The 24,463-nt window shown below is 44.8% G+C and overlaps 1 protein-coding gene across 1 annotated transcript in view; it reads right to left on the reverse strand.

Annotated features, from left to right (window-relative positions):
- Nucleotides 1-956: 956 nt before the first annotated feature.
- Nucleotides 957-24,463, reverse strand: part of LOC144767715 (phospholipase A2 inhibitor gamma subunit B-like) — a 347,909-nt gene continuing 324,402 nt past the window's right edge. Inside the window, exon 5 of the mRNA XM_078651105.1 lies at nucleotides 957-2,577. Within this exon, the coding sequence (XP_078507231.1) occupies nucleotides 2,450-2,577 (128 nt within the window). The 3' untranslated portion in view covers nucleotides 957-2,449. The remainder of the gene's footprint in view (nucleotides 2,578-24,463) is intronic.

A 24,463-nucleotide genomic window follows, 5' to 3' on the forward strand; every position in this document is an offset into this window, starting at 1 on the left:
TAATAATGATTTCCACATATGAAAAATGTTTGAAGGTAATATAGGGCTATACTAAATTTTGATTGGGAGAGTGCAATTAACTGAGACATAAAGAGGTATATATCTGCTGAAATAATCGAGTAAGGAAGCCTCAAAATATGAACTAACTTCAGACACCATCCATTCAATATGTATAAACATTAGTTACCCAGGCAACCAGAAATAACTGTTTAATGATCCAATGGACTATTTCACCCTGATATCTGTTGTAATACAAAAGCTGTGATTACCATGAATGTGAATATACACCCAGGGTGAATAGACTTTGATATGACTTTATTTTACCCCCTACATAGGGAGAGTGAAGTCCCCTGTAGTATGGAAAACCCCTGCTAAGAAGTCCTGAAGAAGGTGCCACATCATCGAGTGTCTCGCACCGAAACGCGTCGACGCATTCCTATATGAGAATCCACTTTAAGCTCAAACACACTGGATGTACATAGATTCTTGTCACATGTGTGGTTTTGTGTACATATTATCTATAGCTAGTGGATCAAGTAATCTATAGTGGTAACAATACTCAAGTGCCACCGTTTTAATAGGGGTCTTTTTTCTTTTTGCTTTATGCTATATATTGTCTTTGGTAATACAATCTTGTAATTTGTGATATATAATGTATTTACATGTCTTATTATTTTACATTGTTTCGTGTTATTATAGAAATTAACTTTTACTTTTCAGGGAAAGTTCCTTTGAAATTTTAAATGTGCGTATCTTTAATGTGAATGATTTTTTCATTTTAATAAAAATTCAGATTGTTAACAAACATTTTCTTTGTGGGAATCATTATATAAATTTCACCCTGTTATACAGTTACCTATGGTAACCTGTAAGTCGGGTACCAAGATATAACTGTATGGGTATAGATACTAAGGTCCAGTAAATACATCCCAGGGATCCCTTTTTGACTGTTCCTCATCCTTTTAGCCCATCAGTTGCAGACATCCTCAGGGTGGTTAAATAGGAGGCAATGAGTCTGTGGAGGGAGGAGAAGGTACAATTTGTACACACGCACATGGCTCTGCTCTCATCAAGAATGTGTGTCGAAGGATGCAGACACACATTAGAACAAGAGCTTTCTGTCTCAAACATAAATATCTCTCCCTACCTATCACCGCCCATTGCTGACTCAAGAGAATCCTTTTTGCAAGACCATAATTTAGGACTATGTGTCAACAGCAAGATCTTCTTTCAGTTACTGTATCAAATCAGCATTAGTTTGTGACTAAAAGACTCCACCGATGTAAGCATTTTTTTAACAGTTAGTTATATGAGTCAACATTACAATGGTGAGCAAAATCTTCGTTCTTGCATACGTTGATATATCCAGTGGTTGATAGCAGTTGAACACCATGAATAGCCATAGGTTCCACAGAAGATGTCGTAAGTCCGCCATGAATTATTAAAGGGACTTCTGCAGAGGACCCACACAAAATGTCAGATGGCATGATGGTGATGTCAAATGTTGCTGTAGTGAAGTCATTTGGCCCATTGAAATGCTGTTTGGCATATTGATATTGTTTGCTGGCTCACTGGAAATTCAAGATAGTCTTTAAAGGATATCTGATGGCCTTAAGGAGATGTAGTAACACTTCCTAAGAGTGCATATGTCATACCCAATAAATTTTTAAGAACCATTGTTTTTTAATCTATCCTACGGGAGATGTCAGATGGCATACCTTATGAGAAGAGACATAAGGTAGCAGGAATTTCAGTTGCAATATCAGCATTCACCTATTTTGAATTAATCCCCACAGAACAGCGAATAATGGTGCAAATACAGATTTACCAAGTGGAATTCTGCAAAATGTTTTGAGATTTTGTCCTGTTCTTAGCAGGTACTAATTGTGTGTGAGGGGACCAGGTCAGAAGGTGTCAAAGGAGAAAGTTGCATGCGGGGAAAACATTATATGTTCGTCTTCTGAAATAGTAGAAAGGGTGTGGGGCCAAGGAACCATGCCTGGCTGCACAGCAACCCTCTCTCAAAGTGATTTTACTGCTGTATGACTGGTGAAATCCGTTGCCATGGTCCTGCAGCAGGAAAACCCAGTTGAGGAAAAGTCAGTGCACCCATGATGAACAAACCACATTTCGACCCAACTTGTAATTGAGGCCTTAAGGCATAAATCAGGACTGTGTCTGCCACTCTGTGGATGGGCCTGCCACGTATTTTAGATAAAGACACAACAGCGCTGTGCTAGCGTTGTAACTTGCTGTGCAGGATGAAGCAGATTGGAAGCTTTGCAGACATCCCAAGTAAGAGTTATGTTACCTCTAGTCCATTTCATTAAACCCGATTTCAACAATCGAAGATGCAGGTTCAACTTGCTTGTTTCCTATTAGCTATAGCACTCATGCAGGTGGCTGGATAATCATCGTCTCAGCACTGGGGTGGGTTTGCACATAACTCTTAGGAGGCTGGTGTGCAGTCATAATGAGATGAAGCCAGATCTACATGTGTTCCAGGAAGGAGATGTATGATAGAACAAAGATTAGGTGTGGCACATCCTTGCAAGTAATATGACGTCATATCAGATCCTGCAAAAAAAGAGAAAGAAATTTACTCACACCTGAGTGTAACTCAACGTTCACTGTTGTCACTTAATTTACTGTGTAACCTCCAAACAGTTCCTGCAATCTAACTCTGGAATGGCTCATTGTGTTAGTACTGCAGCATCAACATAGGGGTTAATACTGGTAGTATTAAACAATGGAGATTAGAAATGGAAAAGGTACAGGTAGATCTCTACAACTGGCACTGAAACGAGGAAATACTCAAATTACACAATATGGGTATGATTTAGAGCTTGACTAGAACAAATACTGACTCCAGTGGCCTCACACTGCATACACACGCCATGCTGGTTAACGGTTATTTACTACATATCCAATGCCTGCCAGTGCCAGAATGGCTGATGGGAAAGTTAGTGGTTGAACGCATAGGAAAGGACAACAAGCACACATTAGCAAATGTCTTTTATCAACTCAGGGAGCAAATGTAGACAACGGCTACCTGAATCAGGAATGCCATCCGTCTTGTGTTTACCAGGAGTGCCTTAACTCTTCCTCAGTTTAAAGCTAAAGACAAACCTCTTTAAAGAACCCAACTTCGCAAACACAGTAGTGAGTCAGTCAGTCAAGAAATTAAGTTTTTTGGGGCTGTGGACAGTCAAATTATTGCAAAACATAGTAGAACCATTATAAAATGTCATTTCATAACATATACCATCAAGTTCTACAAGACCTAATCAATCAATCAATCAATGAACTTGTAAAGCGCACTACTTACCTGTGAGGGTCTCAGGCACTGAGGGAGAGGGGGGGGGGTGCTGCCACTGCTCGAAGAGCCAGGTCTTGAGGAGCCTTCTGAAGGTGAGCAGGTCATGGGTCTGCCGTAGATGGGTGGGGAGGGTGTTCCAGGTCTTGGCGGCGAGGAAGGAGAAGGATCTGCTTCCGGAGGTTGCACGTTGGATGCGCGGGATGGCAGCAAGGGCGAGGCTGGCGGAGCGGAGTTGTAGAATTTGAGTCTATTGTTCAGGTAGGCTGGTCCGGTGTTGTGGAGTGCTTTGTGTGCGTGGGTGAGGAGCTTGAAGGTGATCATCTTGTTGACAGGGAGCCAGTGCAGGTCTCATAGGTGGGAGCTGATGTAGATGTGGTGGGGGATGTTGAGGATCAGTCAGGCGGAGGCGTTTTGGATGCGTTGTAGTCATTGCAGGTGTTTGGCCAGGATTCCTGCATAGAGTGCGTTGCCGTAGTCCAGCCTGCTGCTGACGAGGGCTCGGGTCACCCTTCTTCTGGTTTCGGGCGGGATCCACTTGTAGATCCTGAGAAGCATGCGGAGGGTGTTGTAGCAGGAGGAGGAGATGGCGTTGACCTGCTTTGACATGGAGAGGGAGGAGTCAAGGATGAATCCTAGGTTGCGTGCATGGTCTGTGGGTGTTGGAGGTGCTCCCAGTGTGGTCGTCCACCAGGAGTTGTCCCACGCACAGGAGTGGGGCCAAGGATGAGGACTTCCATCTTGTCCGAGTTGAGCTTCAGGCGGCTGTTCCCCATCCACTCGGCAACAGCCTTCATTCCCTCGTGGAGGTTTGTTTTGGCGGTGTGTTGGTTCTTGGTGAGGGAGAGGATGAGCTGGGTGTCATCGGCCTAGGAGATGATGTTCAGGTTGTGCTGGCGGGCCATTTGTGCGAGGGGGTCCATGTCGACATTGAACAGGGTCAGGCTGAGGTATGAGCCCTGGGGTACGCTGCAGATGATGTCGGTGGCTTCGGATCGGAAGGGTGGGAGGCGGACTCGTTGGGTTCTGCCAGAGAGGAAGACGTGGTCTAGTCTAGGACCTTCTTCTGGATTCCGGCTTCTTGGAGGAGTGTTCTTAGTGTGTGGTGGCAGACTGTGTCGAAGGTGGCTGATAGGTCCAGGAGGATGAGGGCTGAAGTTTCGCCGTTGTCTAGTTATTGCAAGTAAAATACACTAAGAAGCTCATATATTATTCCATCTAATAACAACTGCAATACTATATCTGCTGAATCCTTATGAACCATTTCAGATTCATATTTACAAAAGATTAAGCCTCCATAGATATTCATACAAATATGTATATATCTACCAATATGGAATCTCCCAATGTTTTTGTTTCCCTTCTTCACTTCTTATTACCCAATTCCTCTGATCATCACCCTCTTTTTCTCTACTCCTATTTTTTCTCTCTTATCTACTGCTGTTACTTCATAGCCCGTTCCTTTGATTTCATTTATTCTTAAGGCGATCCATTTTGAATACATGAATAAACATATTACATCTACTAATTGTGTTATAATTTATTCTAGGATAAAAATAAACATTGCTATTAAATTAATAGGTTTAGAATGATATTTACACCCTATTTTAATTGACATTATATTTTTATTGCGTGTATGATAAGCATGAGCATTGATTTATATAATGTATTATATTTCTTTAAAAACAAATTAAATATTCTTAAATCAAATTATAAATTTGTCTCACTGACAACTGTTAGAAGAAGATCAATGAGATAAAGGTTGTTCTCCACAAGTTTAATTGCTGGGCTCATACGCCAGGGGCCAAATGCACTGTTACATGGATTTAGAGCAATATTTACATGAAAGATATCACTAATTATCCATTCAATCTCAGGTCAAACGTTTCTAAAAATTGTGCAATAGAGTAGAATATGTTTCAGATTTGCATATTTTTCTAGGCAGCTTAGGGAGTCAATAAAACCCTGTTTGTGAAGTCTCATACAACGTGCCCTGAGTAATGACCCCATGATTGTGTGCAGTGAGGTTTTGTGGTTCTTGATGCAAGCCTGGAAGAGTGAAACTGTTGACATAGGAACATTCCTAGGATACATAACTGTAAAATACGTCACAGGATGCTTTCAGTCTTTAGAAGACAGAATGTCAGTATTGTGTTACATAAAGATACCCACTTGCACACAGCAAAGCTTTTTAAACTGTCTAGGAAATGGAAAAAAGTGCTTTACCAATCCTGATGTTCTAATTGTTCTCAGGAGTGATAATATGTATTAATATAGGGGTCCCAAATACAATTTCAATAGCCCTAAACAACCTGGAGAGAAAAATGTGGCATTGCTTGGGATTCTGGATGTAGGACCTTTGTCTGCTCAAAGGGAATGTACCATCGGTGGTAGATGCATCTTTCTTCCCAAAGTTGCTTGATATGATGGCAAACTGGTTGATACTTCTGCGATATGGCCCAGTAACTTTATTTATGTTTTTATTTTTTTTATTAATATATTTTTATTGGTATTTACAGGATACACAATACAGCTACTGACCGACATCTAATTGCACATTCTTGGTTAAATTCTCGTCGCTGGCTTAAAAACACGAAACAAACATATAACATATAACATAGAACAGAAGCGTCTGGTGGTAGCGGTTGGTTTAGACAGAAAAAACAGGACTATTGGGCGGATGAGTAGAGCTTTGGCCCTGGTTATTATACAGTGACTGCGTCTTTGTTTGGTATGGAGCCCTCCTGATATGTTATTCTCTTATCCCTGATGGATTTGGAGAGGCGCTTTACCTATGGTGGTTTGAAGGTGTCCATTATTTGTCCAGTTTGGACCACATCGCTCTGCAGTGGCGTCTACCTGGCGTGTTTCTGAGGGTGGTCGTGTCTGCCCCTCTTAGGAAGATCACCCAGTTGAGCCAGCTTTTGTAGGTGGCCTTGGAAGGTGTCCTTCCAGTTTGTCAGAATTGTTTTTGTTGCCGACGTGAGGAGAAAGTCAAGGAGGTCCTTATCTTCTGGGCTCGTAATTTCCTGTGAGATATGTGCTGTCACTATGGTGGCGAATGACTCTTTAAGGGTGCAGCGTGGAGTTTTGTTAGTGAAATTCAGCACCTGTTTCTAAAACTTTCACCAAAATGGAGTCGCACACTGCTAATACACCAGCGGGATCGCCCCTAAGGACCATGGTAACTGTAGTACTGTTCTCTGCAATGCATCTTCTTTCGAATTCTCGCGTATCTTCAAATCTTCGCCATCCCTGTACACGTGTTTCGGGGTATTTACCCCTCATCAGCAGGGATTAGGCCATCTTTTTATCTTCTGGGGTTGCTGCGTGCTGCCAAATATTACCAGGTATAGTACCACAAAAAGGCGCACAGGTGCGGGGTCCCGAGCTCGTCAGCTCAAAGCTCCAAGGAGCATAAACATTCACCAAAATGGGGTCGCACACTGCTAATACACCAGCGGGATCGCCCCTAAGGACCATGGTAACTGTAGTACTGTTCTCTGCGATGCATCTTCTTTCGAATTCTCACGTATCTTCAAATCTTCGCCATCCCTGTACACGTGTTGCGGGGTATTTACCCCTCATCAGCAGGGATTAGGCCATCTTCTTATCTTCTGGGGTTGCTGCGTGCTGCCAAATATTACCAGGTGTAGTACCACACAAAGGCGCGCAGGTGCGGGGTCCCGAGCTCGTCAGCTCAAAGGTCCAAGGAGCATAAACATTCACCAAAATGGGGTCGCACACTGCTAATACACCAGCGGGATCGCCGCTAAGGACCATGGTAACTGTAGTACTGTTCTCAGTGATGCATCTTCTTTCGAATTCTCGCGTATCTTCAAATCTTCGCCATCCCTGTACACGTGTTTCGGGGTATTTACCCCTCATCAGCAGAGATTAGGCCATCTTCTTATCTTCTGGGGTTGCTGCGTGCTGCCAAATATTACCAGGTATAGTACCACACAAAGGCGCGCAGGTGTTTCCAAAACTTTTTGACTTTGGAGCAGCTGAAGATGAGGTGATCTAGGTCTCCTTTCCCTGAACTGCAGTTTCAGCAGGTGTCATTGTCTTTTAGACCTACAGATGCCAGGCGTGCTGGCGTCCAGTAGGCTTGGTGTAGTATCCAGAATTTGGTTTGTGCGAGTACTGGAGATATCATGTTCTTGGTTGGGGAAGCCCAAATAATTTGTATTTCCTGTTCGGACAGTTTAGTCTAGTTTCTAGTTTCATCAACTTTTATTCGATTATAAAATTGAATAATCATAAAAAGTACATTTAACGGAATATTACACACTGAAAGAATTTAAAGAAATAGAATCATATAAAAATGAGATCATTGTACAGGAAAAATATTTTAAAACAGTAAAATCAATTTACGAATTAACACAAATGCTTAATTTTAGCTAGGGATATTACGACGTGCTATTATAACTGCCTTGAGAAAAGTCACTATAAGTTTGGCTTCGTGTGGTGATTTTGGAGATTGGAGATAAGAAAGGGCTGGGTAAGATTGCCTGAGACCACTGGACCGGAGGATAGGAATGATCCACGTTTTCCTAGCTGATTTATAGTATTTACAAAAGAGGAGAACGTGAATAGTAGATTGTGAAGAAACTCCATCACAGGGACATCTCATCAGGTTACGAGAACAGTTCTGTATGTCAGGGAATGTCACCAAACGAAAGAAGACATCGAAGCGTAGTCTCGTTAGAAGGAACTTTTCGTAGTTTGATAGGAAATATGTCAAGTATGGCTGGATAACTTTTCCTGTCTGCAGCGGGCAAATCTTTTCATTTTGCGGTTTGGTAATCTCGGCCTGGTTTCGAAGGTCTCTCAGGTGGCTCATGGCCATTTGCTTTAGCTTTTTTCTTGAGATGTCTTCGACTGAAGGTGGTTCTAAAAAATAGTGTTCACAGTCCAGATCTTTAAAGAAATTGTGAATATATTTTAGCCACGGGATTTTCCGCCAGTGTGTTAGGCCTAGACAGTCAGTAATAAGGGAGCGAGTTAGGTGACTTTCAGGATTACACCATATTCGATGCCACAGTAAAATAGGTTGGCATCGGATGGTATCGATGATGTATTCCATACCAAGCTCCCGGTGCGAAGCTAATATCGGGGAACTTTGGGGAAGTGCAAGAATATACTTAATGAAGGCATTTTCGGTGAGCTGGAGTTGGTCAATGCGGCTGTACCCCCAAATTCCAGCTCCATAGGTAGCCACGCTATGGCATTTGGCGTAGTAAATGGCTAACAGTTCGGATGGAGCTGGTTTGCCGAGTTTCCTCGAAAAGGATGTTAATGCTGAGGTTGCTCGGCGGAAATGAAGATTTCTAGCTTCCACTGCCTTATGCCAATTCATTTTGTCATCCACTAGGATACCCAAATATGGATACACCGGAGTTTTGTCTAATCTGTTGTTGTTGACAAAGATGGGTTTGGAAATTTTTGTCCTTGGGCAAATATTCATTGTGAACGTTTTTTTGATGTTAATTTTAAGGCCAAGAGAGTCCATGAATGTTACATATTTGTTAAGCTGCAGCTGAAGTTCGTTTAGGGTCCGTGCTAGGATTACTGAGTCATCAGCATATAAGAGTGTAGGTATCGGGCGATGGTTAATCTGTGGCAAGTCCTGACTCCCTCCCAGCATCGCCTGTTCAAGCCCATTTGTATAGAGGTTGAACAGGAAGGGAGCCAGAACACAGCCCTGTCGTACTCCTCTCATTATCTGGAAGGGGCGTGACAATTCCCCACTAGTGCCAAATCGTACACGGCCTTCTGCGTTGGTGTAAAGTTGTCTTAAGAAGGTTAGTATTGGGGGATCCACGCCAAGGTCGGCTAAAATTTGCCAAAGCTTAGCATGCTGAACGCAGTCAAAAGCCGCGCTTAAGTCTACGTAAACGAGGAAGATGTTTCCTCCTTTAGCACGGACATATTTATCGGCCAGGAGGACAAGGTTGAGGGCCTGTTCCACGGTCCCAAGGCCCTTCTGGAAACCATACTGCAGGTCAGTTACGATATTATTCACCCGGGCCCAAGATTGTAGTCGGTCCAGGAGTAATCGACCTGCAAGTTTGCCAGTGGAATCCAGAAGGGAGATAGGTCTATAACATGTTGGATCATTGCGGTCACCTTTTTTAAAAATAGGTAGTAGTGTGGAGGATGATCATGAGTGGAGGAGGCCTATAGAAGCTGCCGCTGACATGACCCGCGTGATTATTTTTGACCAATAGTCTACGTCATATAGAAACAGATCCATTGGAATTCCGTCAGGGCCGGGGGCCTTGCCGGTTTTTGAAGCCCTCATTGCCTTTATGACTTCGTTTAGGGAGAAATGTACGTTGATGGGATAAGTGGTGATTTTCTCCAATTCAGCTTCTTGAATATGATTGTTTAATGTGGCTTCTATTGGTATACCGAAGATTTTTGAAAAATGAGAAACCCAGTCCTCCTCGGTTATTGCCACATCAAGATGGTCAGGGTCGTTGCTGTTGGCCAAGAAGGGTGATCTTATGGTCTGCCAAAATGCAGTGCTATCTTTCCTTTGAGCACTGTCATGTAGACGTAGCCAGAGGTCTCGCTTGATCTGTTTTTTGCGGTCCTTTCGGGCAGTATTGTAATTTTTCCTCAGTTGGGACACTTCCTGAGGCTCTCTCGGTTGCTTACGTAGGGCTTCTTTGAGAGATGTGAGAGCCTTCCGGCAAGAGGTATCGAACCATCTCTCAAGATGAGGCTTAAGCTTGTTTTTTGATTTAACAAATAGTTCGTCCCTGACTGTTTTTTGTATGCTTTCGAATGAGGTAACGATTATTTCGGGTGGGGTCTCCAGAGACATACAGTTAGTTAGCCAGTGTTGAGTTTTCTCAAGAATCTTCTGTGTCATCTCGTCTGGGTCGATTTTTGCCCATTTAATTGTGTATCCATTCAGTTTGTTAATCGAGATCAAATGTTGATCAAGAGAAACAGCCTTAGCAGGGTGAGTCACTGCTTGTTGAAGGTTGATTACCACACTGAGCGAATAGTGATCACTTATTGGATTTGTTCCGGTCTCATAATTAATTAGTTGCCCTTTGTAGGAATTCGAGGCCATTATGTAGTCGATGGTTGTCGAGCAACCTCGCCCATGAAAGGTGGGTGAATAGTCCTGCTGCGGATCAACTAATTCGTTGGCAAAATCCAAATCCAAGGAAAATAGAATTTCATTTAATTTATTGCCACATGATGAATGTACAAAATGTGGTATCGGATTCCCTAGTTCATTTAGAAGCCCACAGATCCCATTTTTGTGTTTTGGGCACAGTGTCAGGTTGAAGTCGCCACCCCAGATAAAATGAGTTGATGTATTGTTATTGTCATTTTGAAGTGGAGTTAGGAATGCGACTATTTCTTCCAGGTACAGACAGCATTCCTGAATGCCTGAGTTATTGTAGTAGTTGATAATTATGTGATTGTTTCCTTTGGTTGCTATTGATTGTGTAATTCGTATAATTTGGAAAGTGGGTGACTCCTTTAGTAGTTTGGCTGTGAAAGGGAGGGTGTTGGCAATGTAGGTCGTAAGCCCCCCCTTTGGTCTACCCATATTTCCTGGTATTGCTTGGGTGAAGAAGGTTTTATATCCCGCCAAATGCAATGGGATTGTGCACCAAGTTTCTTGTAGACACAGAATTTGATGTTGCTTTGCTGTGTCGAGCCACAATGAAGATGTTATTTTAGTAGTTAGACCTGCAATGTTCCAATATACGATGGAAACGCTCAAAACTGCAGATTCCGTCAGAACGTGTGGTGAGTTTGGCTGGTTATTGTCATCTTCAACTAATGATAGATGTCGTGAACTGACCCACGAGGGTCCACCTAGAACATTGGGGGCTACAATTGATTGGTGACATAATCCAGAAGAGCCCTCGTCTTCTGACTTAAGGGTGGTATGGGTGGCTTTTTTGGGATATTAGAGGGAACATTTGGCAGTTCTTGAGGTGGGTTTTTGTGGTTTGTGTGGTTTGCAGTGGGAGACTCTGGAAATACTAAATGTTGTGCGAGGTTGGCTGGTTGGGGATTAATGACAGATCTCATATGTCTGGGTTCATCCCTGGGTGGTCAATCGACCATCTCGAGACAATCAAATCGATTTTGCATTGAAACCCCCTGCCAACCTTCGTAGGTATGATAGGGTCTTTCTTGCCAGTAGTGCCTCGGCCGATCTCTCAGCCGTTCTCTCGGCCCATTTCTACCTGAATAATCATATGGATACTCCGTGTGGTTCCATGGCTCTTGCTTCCATGGTTCAGTAGAGAACTGGTGCCAGGACCATGGTGGGGTATTGCGATCCTGTCTCGCTGGGGGATAGAAAAAGGAAAGATGTCGAGCATCTATCCCCCCTTTTTTTTCAAGTGAGGGCCAGGCGCAGATGTAGTCCACTACAGAGGGATCTTTGCAAGTCACTATAATACAATCCCCGCGGGTTGACTTTGTTGATTTGCCTACCCAGACTACCCTACGGGCCGTGGTAATCCCTCCAGAAAGATGGGATTCGAGAGGTCTATTAATACTTAGCCACTGCATGACTTTGTTTTTTAGTGACCATGCAGTTTCAGTGGTATCATCAGTAAGTTCTGGTACACCTGTAAGTACTATTGTGTAGGGGGTGGCCTCCGGGGGCAAGTGAGCAGGGCGTCTAATTACTGATGTTTTTTTCCCGATATTCTTTGGGGACGGCTGGCAGGTCGCTGATTTCAGTAAAGAGGATGCTGGCTTATTATCGAGTTGGGTTCTGGTAGTATCTCTGTTTATCGCTAGACCTGGGGTGGCTACAGTGGTCATTGCGGTGCTGTCTAATTGCTGGTTAGGTACTGCAGGGGTTTTATTCCGCTGTTTTTGGGGCAATTTAGGTTGCGAGTTTTGATTTGGAACATTTTGTTTTTGACGTGTTTGAGCTAGGGATGGTGTGTTGGAATGTTCAGCTACTTTATGCATTTGTACATGTGGTTGTTTTCTTGGTAGCTGGGGTGGGTTCCGTTGACCTCTTGTTTCGATGCGCGTGTTAGAGTCAAGAAGGGTTGCCGAGATTATATTTAACTGAGCTTCTACATTCCTGATACTGAGTTGAATGGGTTTCAAATGTTGAAATAGGAGATCTTTAACAGTGGTAAGAACTTGGGAGGTGACTTTGCATGTTCTGCATACATTGTCGGAAGACTCATTTGAAAATGCCAGATGGGGTGAATTGGTTGCAGGGGGGAGTAGGATGCTTTGCGACGTTGTAAGAATCGAGTCGGTTATGACGTGGGCAGAGGACTGGGCCATGTTTGTTACGTTTCCAGTAGTTGTTATATTACGCTTAGGAATGGCTCCTTCCCTTTCACCTTGTTGGAGCAGACTTGCGTTCGTTTGAAGATCTTCCTCAATTTGACAGATCGCCAAGTCAGGGGTTGCTTCCAGATCGTCCGGGTTTAGTGAGAGATCTGACTCGGATTGTGTTACAGAGAGGTTTACTGTAGATGGTACTGTATTTATTTCCGGTGTTACCAAAGTCATGGGAAGGGAACAGTTATGAGGGTTGGGATGAATAGGAGAAGTGGCGTTAGCGATGGCACCTAGTGAGGAACGCTTTGCATTCGCGTTCATGAGATCTAACGACACTCTCTTTTCCATTATCGCAATACTCTGATTTATAACCTCATGGGTCCGTGAAATAAACAGGTCAATGGGGCCCGTTATTTGGGCTACCTCCTGCGCATGCTTAGATTTGGTATTAGTAGTGCTCCTAGTTTTTGGTGGCATGATGTTAGATGACTGTGGGTTCAGTGGAGAAAGGGGGGTGGCCCGGTCCGGTCTCTATCGGGCTCTAACGGGCAACAACGGGCCCGCCCTTGGCCCGGGCTTCGCCCCGGGCTGCGACCCGCGCGCGTCCCGCGTTGCGCGTCGAGGGACTTGCTTAAGTCAGTGAGAGTTAAAAAAGGGGGCGTGGCACTGGGAGGGGGCGCGGCTCACGCGGGAAGAGGAAACAGCTGATGGACTTGACGCTGTTCCTCGCAGTCCCGGAGCCGCGCCTCTCACCTCCTCTGCGGCCTCGCGTTGGCTTCCTCCTCCCTCTTGTGGACGGTAAAGTTGATTTTTTACTTTGCTACTCCTGTAACGCTGGTCTGGCAACAGCTAGGGCAGTTCAAAAAAGAAACCTCAAGGCGAGCGGCTCCGGCGAAGCGGGGGCCGCGAGAGGTTATAGGCGCCTTGATGGGGGCGGGCACTGGGAGGGGGCGCGGCTCACGCGGGAAGAGGAAACAGCTGATGGACTTGACGCTGTTCCTCGCAGTCCCGGAGCCGCGCCTCTCACCTCCTCTGCGGCCTCGCGTTGGCTTCCTCCTCCCTCTTGTGGACGGTAAAGTTGATTTTTTACTTTGCTACTCCTGTAGCGCTGGTCTGGCAACAGCTAGGGCAGTTCAAAAAAGAAACCTCAAGGCGAGCGACAGTTTAGTATCAGTTTGGCTTTCCCAGTAGGCCACTTTCTTATCGTTGAGCTTAGAAATGGCTGGTCGGAGTAGTTTGTACAGAAGTGAGACTTGGTGGCTCATCTTGTTTATGTTCTCCATGAGCTGGAAGATCGAGTGGGTTTGTCTGTGTAGCTTTGATTTTGTTAAGGCTGTTTTTATGGCTAGGAAGTTGTAGAGTTCCATGTCTGGTAGGTTGTGTTCTCTTTGCAGGTTGTTGAAGGTCTGTGGTGTTCCTTCATGTTCTAGTTGTGTTGGGAAGTGAATCCCTCTCGTTCTCACATGTCTACGGTTTTACCTCTGTACTTGATTTTGTTGTTCTCCCATAGTGTCTCCCATTGTGAGTTTTTGATGCTGACCTCTAGGTTACGGTCTAACTTCAGTAGTGCTTGTTTCGTGAACTTTAGGATCGGGTTGTTGTTGAGTGATTTTTTGTTTGCCGTGAGTAGTGTTAGTGGGCTGGTGTTGTTTAGCATGGCTTTCTCTATGGCTAACCACGTTGGTCTGAACTTTTGTCCTGGTATCAGCCAATGTATTCCTTTTCTGGCTATGAATGCTAGTGGGAAAGTTTTCTGGTCTGCTAGGTTGAGTCTGCCTAGTTTTTTCCCCAGTCTCAGCTTGCGGAGGCCTATTCTCGCTTTCACCCTCACCCTGCCATATGAATTTGTTGATCATTAGGTCTAGTCGTTTGTGGAAGTCTTCTGTCATGGGCAGGGGGAGCATGTCCGCTAGGTAATTGACTATGGGTGTTATCGTCATTTTGATGGTGTCTATGCGGCCCCACCATGTGATGTACTTGAGTGACCATGAGTCTAGTAGATCTTTTACCTTTTTCAGCGTGAGTGACTCATTCAGTTCCAGAGTGCCCCTTAGGCTTCTTTTGAATTGGATGCCCAGGTATTTGATGGCCTTTGGCTGCCAAGCTAGTCCAATGTTCCCTATTGCCTCTCTGCTTTTGTGTACATTGAGTGGCACGCAGTCTGATTTGTCCTTGTTGAGTTTATAGCCTGAGTGATTGGCGTATGTTTCTATTGTGTTCATGGGTGCTGGTAAGGATTCTGATGGGTCGTTTGTCAGAATTAGAAGGTCGTCTGCGTAGGCTGCAATCTTGGCAGTTGTGTTGTTTATTGTTATTCCTGTAATGTTTCTGTTTGCCAGGGTGTCCGTGATCAGAGATTCTAGTGCTAGTAAGAATAGTAGTGGGGATAGTGGGCACCTCTGTCTCGTGCCTCTCTCGAGTTTGAGCGGGGCAGATGAACCCCCCTTAATGGCGATTTTTGCGGTTGGTTTTTATATAGCGCCATGACTTTCTTCGTATACTCGCTCCCTACGTTGTACTCTTGCATGCACTTTTCGAGAAAGTGCCAGGAGACCCTGTCAAACGCTTTTTCGGCATCTAGCGTGATGGCAATGGCTGGGTTGACTGAGTTAGAGTAGTGTTCAATCACCTGACATAGGAGTCTGGTGTTGTCATGCGACATGCAGGTTTTCATGTACCCCACTTGTGAGTTTCCGATTAGCTGGGGTAGTATTTTGTTGAGTCTGGTGGCTAGTACTTTTGCATATAGTTTGCAATCAAGGTTGATTAGCGATATTGGGCGGTAGTTTTTGGGCCATTGTGGATCCTTGCCTTCTTTCGGGATGACTATAATGTCGGCTTGTGACATTGTTTCTGTTACTGTGCCTTCTTCTGCGCAGTGATTGAATGCTTTAGTCAGGACCGGGCCTAGAAAATCTTTGAACTTTTTGTAGAAGGGTGCTGTATAGTCATCTGGTCCCGGTGCTTTGTTGTCTTTTAGTGCGTTGATGGCGTTTGCTATTTCGGATTCCTTGAAGTCTTGGCCTAGTTTTCTCGCTTCTTCATCAGGTAGCTTGGGTAGGTTGAATCTTTTTAGGTAGTCTGTGGTGCCAGTTTCATCTATGTTATTGTCCTTTGTGTAGAGTTCCTCGTAGAACTCTCTGAAGGTTTGTAGTATTTCTGAGTGGCTTTTGTGTGTTTTGTTCTGCTTGTCTGTGATACTTGCTATGGAGTGCTGTCTTTGGTTGCGTTTGAGGTATGATGTCAATATTGTCCCTGCCTTGTTGGCCTCGCACAGGTTGTTTTGTTTATACTTCTTGATCCACATACCTGCTCTTTCGCTGAGGATTCTATTGTACTCATATTTCTTGCTTGTGAGCGTTAGATGGAGGTCTGAGTTTGTGGTGTCTTCTATGTGTTTTGCTTCCAGTACTTTGATGTCTCTATCTAATTTGTTCATCTGTGACTTTGCTTCTTTGTCTCTTCTGGCCTTGATTTCGATCAGGTTCTCTCTTATGGTTGCTTTCAGGGCCTCTCACAGGCATTTCGGATTTGTGTCTGCTGTGTCGTTTTCCGTTATGTAGTTTTTGATTGAACCCTCAATCGTATCTTTGTCCTCTTTCTTTGCTAGCGTTATGTTGTTGAATCGCCATTTTCGGGTAGTCTGGTCATTATGTCTCCCTGACAGATGAAGGCTAATGCAGGAGTGGTCTGAGACCGTTCTAGCTGCTATGTCTGTGTGTTCCGTCAGGTGTGTGTGTGATTTAGAGATGAGGATGTAGTCAATTCTACTGTAGGTGTTGTGCGGGGTGGAGTAAAAGGTATAGTCTATAGTGTCTGGGTACTGTAGTCTCCATGGGTCTTTTAACTGAAATCTATTACAGATGTTTTTCAGGGTGTTGTGGGTGGTCGGTGGTCTAGTCTTGGAGTGTGACTGTCTATCTAGTGTGTGGTCTAGGACTAGATTGAAGTCGCCTGCGACGATGTTTAGGCTGTTTGTGTGATGCTTTTCTAGCTTCCTGGTTACTCCCTCCCAGAATACTGTGTCATCTGTGTTTGGTGCATAAATATTGGTTACCGATATTGTTTCTTCTCCTCTTTTCAGTCTTGTGTGCTGTAGTCTACCTTTGTCTTTGTGTTCTACTCTTTTGATTGTTATCTTGGATTTGGAGCTCACTAGGGTGCTTACTCCCCTCTTTTTCCCTACTGCTGGTGAGCCGCCTGTGTGGCTTATCCAGCGCGCTTTGATTTTGTCTGCGTCTTCTGCTGATAGTTTGGTTTCTTGTAGGAGGATAATGTCTCCTTTTGTCTTTGCTAAGTAGTCTAAGATCTTCTTTCTTTTGACAGGATGATTCAGCCCTTTTACGTTCAGTGATATGACCTTGAGGTCGGATTGTAGTGTCGTGTTACTATTCATTCCGATGTTGTATTGATCGCTGTGTCTTCAATTTCTGAGTCTGTGAAAGGTATGTTCTTGCTCTTGTTGGGTGGCCAGCGGACATTGTGTGCTTTACTTGGTCCTGATTTCTGTCTGAGTTTGCTGTTAGGGTGTGGGTGTGCTTACATGACGGATGGGACATTTCCAACTGACGGTACAAAATGAATAAACAAAACATAACTGAAACCCTCCCTTCCCTTGTCCTTCCCTCCCTCCCCTCCCCCTTCCTACTTCTTTGTCGTGCTGGAAGCGTGCAACAGCAATGTCCTCTGCCCCCTGCCTCCCCGGGACTTTGTTTGGTTTGGTTATAGATCTTGTTGAAAAAAGTCTCTCTTGCCCCCCTCCCTCCAGTTTTTAATTAATGAATGGCATTACAGGCATTCCCCTTCCCATTGATCTAATCGGTTAGATTCTCTTAAAGGATATGTTTGCATTTGATTCCGCTTATTTCCGCTTTGCGTACTGTTCAGGAGCCTGTTCTACAATCGCATGCTGTTCGGTTCGGTGTAGCGGTCGTTACTGTTGGAGGGACGCACGTTGCTTTTGGATAAGGTAGATACGTTTGTTGGTGTTCTCAGTGCTCAGTCTCATAGTTCCGTTTCTTTGAGTGAGGTAGATATGTTTGTTAGTTCGTGTTTGTTATACCTTCAACGTCCTTAAGTGAGGTAGTTAGGTCGATTGGTGTGCAGGGTGTTCCTTTTGTAAATCTGTTCTTTGTTGAGAGCTTAGTATGAGCCTTGTATGAGGTAGATATGTTTACTAGTGAGTACGATGTTGGGTGTCCTTTCTATTCTGTTTCATGTTTCATTGTCCTGTGATACCCTTCTTTTCGATGATGTAGTCGCTAGTTCCATTTCTTGCAGTTCGGCTCCCGTCAGGTATCGTGCCTGTTCTGTTGGGTCATCAAAGATTAGTGTTGTACCATTGTTTGTTATTCTGAATCTTGCTGGTCCGACGAAGGAATAGGTGATGCTCTTTTTCCTTAGATTTTCTCTTTTCGCCAGGAAGCCTTTTCTGATGTCTACTGTTGTTTTTGAGTAGTCTTGCTTTAGTATGATCTTATTACCTCGCCATATCAGGTTTGTGTTTTTCCTCGCTACACCGAAAATGGCTTCTGTATGGTGTGATCGCAGGGCCTTGCATATTATTGGCCTTGGTGACTGTCAGTTGCCTTGTTTGTGCGTGGGAATTCTATACGGCTTGTCTAGCTCGAAGGGGTTTTCAAACTTTAGGTTGGTTACTTTTGGGATAAGGTCCTGCAGCATTGCCACACAGGATCCCACTTTGTCTTCTTCCCCTTCTGGTATACCAAGGATCCTTATGTTTCCCTTCCTTTGTCGGCCCTCGAAGTCAGCCGCTTGTTTTTGTAGGTTTGACGTTGATTTGGCAATGTGTCCCATTGTCTTGCTTGCTAGTTGTGACTTGTCCTCAATGTCGCTCACTCTTTGTTCGACTATGGAGAGTCTACTGTTAGCTGTGTGGATGTCTGCTCTGCAGGCTGCGAGCTCGAGTTGTATGGCATCGGTTGTTTTTGTTTGGTTGATTTTGCTAGGTCGTGGACCTCGGCGAGTTTCTTCAGGATACTGTCTAGCGTGGCGCTAATATCTCCTTTCTGTTTGAAGGGAGATTCTGGGGTGTTCTCTGCTTTTGGCTTCTTTTGTTGTTGGATTGCTTTACCGTCACTCCCTGCCATCTTGCACAGCCCTCTTTTGGTCTCTAGGACCCCGAATCTTTTTTCGTTGCCAAGTATTGTTGACTGTGCCGGTTTCTTGCCCTGCTCGCTTGCCCCAGCTGTTCTCGGTGCGGGGTATGATTTTGTGCGAGTGCCTCCTGTCACGCTGCTGTTTTTTGTCTTTGGTGAACTCGATGTTGCTTTTCGCTCTTTAGCTGGCTTTGGGTCTTTATCCGTCTTGTCGGCTGTTCTTGTGTTTATTTTTGTTGTTTGGGGTTTACTCTGTTTCTTCCAACTCGCTGTCGAGGGACCGGTTGTCCGTAAGTTGAGCTCTCTCTGTTCTTGATTCTTGACCGGCTTGCTCGCACTGACCTTGTCTCCTGTTACGATGCGAGGCTTTTACGATTTTCGCCCGCCTTCTCCTGGTCTGGTGCGTTTCCTGGCTTGTTGGTGCTGTGCGCGTTGATTTTGTTTATGCTGCCCTCGGCTTTGTGCGCCTGGAGCTGGCGGTTGTTTTTAGGGTGGCCCTTAAGATGGTCGCCTCGGTCAGAGCGGCTTTCATTTTCGTTATTGTCTTTGTGTGCGAGGGCCTCTCAAGATGGCCATCCCCTCGCGCTATCTGAATTTCTCTTGGCATTTGGTCATAGGATGGCCGTCTGTTTGAGCATTTGTGTTGTTTTCGGTCTTTCCCCCCGATACAGTTTTGTATGTTGTCCTCCTGGTGGCCGATATCTGAGGGCTTACGGTCTGGATCTGCTCGCCTTTGTTGTTGTTGTTCTCCCTCTAGACGGCTTCTAAGATGGCCGCCGCTTAGGCTGCTGCTGGCTCGCTTTTGCTTTTTCTTGTCGCTTGGGTACTCGTTCTGGGTATCGCACTTGGCCTGACGTGGTATCTTTGACCCCCAGATTTAGCACGCCGCTTTGGCGGTGCGGTTCTGTGTTTGCTTTTTCACGGTGTCGTTCCGTGTTCTACCCCTCTGGTTGCTCTCTGGTTCCTGTAGGCGTTTTCTTTGCCTTGTTTCTGTGCCTTGATCCCCTCCCAATATGGCTGCCACGTAGACTGATTTCCTTTTGGCACTGCTCACCAGGTCCTCTGAGGTGGTCGCATATATTGTCGCTATGCAATGCCTTGGTTTCTCCCTCACCCAAGATGGCGATCTCTTAGACCCCCTATTCCTTTGCCTGTTTTGTATGTGCCGTTGTTGTTACTGTTTTCTGTTTTCTAAGATGGCTGCCCCCTGTTTTGCGTTAGTTTCGCTTTCGTTTCGAGCTCTCAGAACTGCCAGCGTTAGTGCTTATCCTCCGGTTTTAAGGGAAGGGGGTGTCCAACGGGCTTGCGGGAGAGTGCGGCACTGACCTTTGGCTTTCTCGTCGACTCTCTGCAGGATTAGCTTGTGCCATCTCCCTTCTGTCTCCGTTAGAACCTCTGTTCCGCCAACTTGCTTGTTTTTCCTCCGCTCACTTATTTTCCTTCGATTGTCTCATCTTTTCCAGAGTGGGATATTCGGTGCGCTTTTTCAGCCGCTCTGTGCCTGGTGGGTTCCGGTAGTAAATAAACTGTTAGGTGACCTCGGTGGTGATGGAATTTACACTGATATTTCTGGTTTGGTCCCGGGGTGCTAAGGAGCTCCGGACTTACTCAACTCTTCTCATTGCCGTCCAAGCCACCGCACCCCCAGTAATTTTAATTGGGGTGTCTGGGGTCTGGCATATGTTTTGTCTTAGCTGGGCCAGGAGGATAGTTTCATAATGCAGATCACCCACATAAAGCCTGATTCACAAAGGTAAACTTACATTGTTGTGTAAGTTTTCTTGGTTTTCACAACTATGATTTAATAGTAACCACTGCAGAGGCTCCGCAGTCGGAGCAGACAACTCCATACATAACAAGCATTTGCAATGCAATAGGTATCACATTAATGAAGTTTGAGCTATTGGCATTGCTAAATATTGCAACACCAATTGCAACAAAAGTCTATAAATTGTAGGCCAAAAAAGTGAGTATTTATTTTTGTAGCAATGGTGGCGGAATGCAAAAAGGGAAGACTTTTGTTTTGGTCAAAACACGAATGCTCTGCGTATGTCTTCCATGAGCCAGCCATGAAATAAACAAAGCTCCTGACATTCAGAAAAGCATTTTGATAAGCTTGTTATTGTTCACGGGGTGTCTGCGCCCGACCTGACTGGCAGCTGAGCAGCAGCCAGCAAGGGCTGGATTACAAACGTTTAGTGACTGACTATGTGATAATATTTGCATCTGGGGCAGGATTCCTTTGATTTCAGTCAGACAATGTTAGACTCCAGGTTGCATAGGTTCAAATGTGCACTCATGTTTGCACCACGTGATATGGTCAAAACCGGCATATGCACTAAGTGACCAGTGCAAATATATCTTTTTTTGCACCAGTCTTTCAGTCCGAATGTGTGGGCAAGAATGCAATTCAATGTGTTATAAACTGGACATGAAAATGCCAGTGCGAAATTGCACCGCTTGCAAATGTTATCACTCAGCAAGTCACTGGCTCCCTAGGGCACTGAGTGATTGACGGCCCGCGCACTGCTTCCTGTGCAGTCGTAGAGTGTCCACTTGATTACTCCTGAGCTGCCAGTCGCTGGAGCAGGACTTCACTGTCCACGTGAAAAGCGAAGCGCTTGATGCATCGTTCCCGCCTTTAGGAGCTATCGGAGTGCTGGACACCGAGCAATGCCGCGGCCTGCCTTTGAAATATAAAACGCTAGGTGCAGTAACTCTCAGGATGAGACAAACTTGGTAGAACAGCTGCCAGGCATCAGCAGGGGCGTGAAATATGAAACGCTTGCAGCGCCACTCATTGAGGCGCTACCAGAGTGAGTAGCGCCGAGTACCACCGCGGCCTGATACCAGCCGGCACTTAAAATATGAAGCGTCCTGTAGTCGGGGTTTGCCAGAGTGCGCAGCAAAGCGCTGCGGCGTCGGCCTGTCGCCAGATGGGGCTTGAAATATAAAGCGCTTGGTTCAGCTTCCTTAATTCAGGAGCAATCAGAGTGTCAATGCTGGCTGACAGGAGCTGGGGCGTGGATGGGTCTTTGGGGCTGCTGCCACCCATGGAGATCTGAGCTCAGAGACGCACTTGGAGCCCTTACAGAGCACTGAAGTGCTTTACAGAGAGGCTAGAGGGCCAAAGAGTGGATCCTCCCTGCCCCTACGTTGCAAGGGCCTCTCTGCAAAGATCTCCTGCCAAGCCAAGGCCATTTTTTGATCTCTGAGGTGGCCGGCACAAACTAAAATGCCACGGGTCTTATTTATGAAGGCCTTGCGCCACCGGTGCGTCACTTTTTCCCATTTTAAAAGTGACGCACCGGTGGCGCAAGGCCTTCATAAATAAGGCTCCAGGTACCTCTCAATAAATGATGTGGGGGGTGGCATCATGCGATGCGAGAGGTGATTTAAGGATGGGGGTGATAGAAGGGGAAGAACCAATAATGAAGATTGGGTAGATAAAGGCAGTAAAGAAGATGTAGGGGAGAGAGAGGAGGAAGAGGGACAGGTGGACTGGAAGAGAAGAACAGGAATATATGGGTAGAGAGGCAAGAAATACAGGCAAGAGAGAGGGGGTGGTTGGGGGGAAATGGAGGACAGTACTCAATTGCTACTAAATAATATCACTAAAATGTTTGTTGATTTGTTTGTTAAAATGTTTCGAACATGCTTTCAAAAGGTCGTTCGGACCCGAGACTAACTTGCGATAAGGGGTTCGATTTTGCACACAATGTTCTAACAGAATTTCTGTCCCACTCTAAGGATGAACTCTAATCTATATCGACTCAACTTAGTACCTCGGTAAGAAAGCATTTGTTATAGAGAGCATAGAGAGCACTGCCATGCGGTGTCTGTTAAACAGGCCATTGTTGAGATCTCATTAGAAAACAACAGGTGTTTGACAGGATGCTAGTTTATAGCTCTACAATGTATCTATGTGGGCAACTTAAGTAGTAACCAAAACCATGCTGGAAAAGTAGCAGCATGAGAGTATTTAAGGACTTAAAAACCCGCCTTGTTGGCTGCTATCTTAAGAGCATTAGCAGTGAAACATGCTCCAACACGCTTTGAACAAGGTGCGCCTCCATTTCATGATCTTACTTTTGTCAATAGTTGCAGCTATGTCTGCCAGGCCAGCAATACACAACACCCGACCTTTAAATATTCTTAACTGGGACGAGAAACAACCACTGATCAGGCTTCAAGGCATCGTTATAGAATCGAGTTGTGCAGCTCCATCCACCACTGATCCCACATTGCTCTGCACTAATTTTTCTCCGTTCAGCAGACAAAACTCTCTCGGGGGGGGGGGGGAGCTGTTAAACCTCGGTCACCTATCTGAACACAGGAAAGAGAAGTATTTTGCTGAGCATCACCTTCATGTATCCAGTGCTTCGAGATTACAACTACGCACAGTATGGAGCTAGTACTCCATTATCTCCTAATTTTCACATAGAACCCCGACATATTATAGCCTTAAAGCCCGCCGTAGAGGGCTATACCGGCTATTAAAGGCCCTCTCCAGCGTTAAAGGCCCGAGCCGAAGGCGAGGGCCTTTAACAAGGGAGAGGGACTTTAATAGCCGGTATAGCCCAACTACGAAGGGCTATAAGGCTATTATAACATTTTGCCACTAGATGGCAGAATGTTCTAACATAAAAGAACAAAGCCTTATGGGAGCGTGAGGGGATTAGAATCCCCTCAGGGTCCCTGAAGCCTTTGTTCACAGCCAGAGCTGTGAACAAAGAAACATTGGAATGTTGGAGCTCCAGGCTTATACCAGCCATTATAAGCTTGGAGCACTCCATTGATTTCAATGGAGCTCCCAACATTCCAATGTTCTAATACTAGTTAAGCAGTCTTTGCCAGAGTACCCAGGGCCCATAATTAATTGTGCCAAAGTCTACATCTCCCTCCGGTGGAAGATGCACATTCACAGTTTCATTTTCTTACTGGGCATGGATTGATATTGATGGAGCGAGATAGAAAACAAAATTTTGTTTAAACTCGCGAAGTCACATTTCCATAACATGAATAATAATATTAATGATTTGTGATATGTCGTGCTAATACAACTTAGATTAAACTTTACACATGGGGGGACTAACATGTGTGCTCATAAACGTGCATAATTGTTACATCTTTTTGTTCGTGCAAAATAATAAAATAATTTATTGTTTTCGTTTTTGTCATTACTAACTGCTGCAAACTTAAAAGAAGCATGTGCTTGTTTTGCTTTTCCTTGTCTGTGTGATGTCATTTCTACTATTCTAGGTGCATATGAGTCTCATGGAATAACGGAGACTGATAGATATAAACGCTGCTTTATTTGTTTGCAATGGCTAGGTAACATTTTGATTAATCGGGTGGGTTAATTAATTAGTAAATCTTGGGGTGGATACAGAATCTACATTATTTCTTACATTAATACTTTTCTTGTGTTTGTTTTATACTAGAAATCATAAGTTGCCTGCTTTTGGGCCTAGTCACTTGAGTCGCAGAAAAGAGCTGACTTGTAATTCTGCAAAAGTCACGAGACGCCCATTCTGAATTAAAGCGTTTATCAAAGCTGCGTTCACAAAGCAAAAACTAATGTGCTGTCATCATTCTGTCGGACATGGCCAAGGTCGAAAGTGAACTTTTTGTCAGCCTTAACTTGGCATCCGCGGAAGTTGCTTGGACGTAGTGAGAACAAATTTGAACATTTGTTGCAAACTCAGGAAGCTCCTGGTTTCACGTG

The sequence above is a fragment of the Lissotriton helveticus genome, chromosome 7 (assembly GCF_964261635.1).
Source record: "Lissotriton helveticus chromosome 7, aLisHel1.1, whole genome shotgun sequence".
NCBI lineage: Eukaryota > Metazoa > Chordata > Amphibia > Caudata > Salamandridae > Lissotriton > Lissotriton helveticus.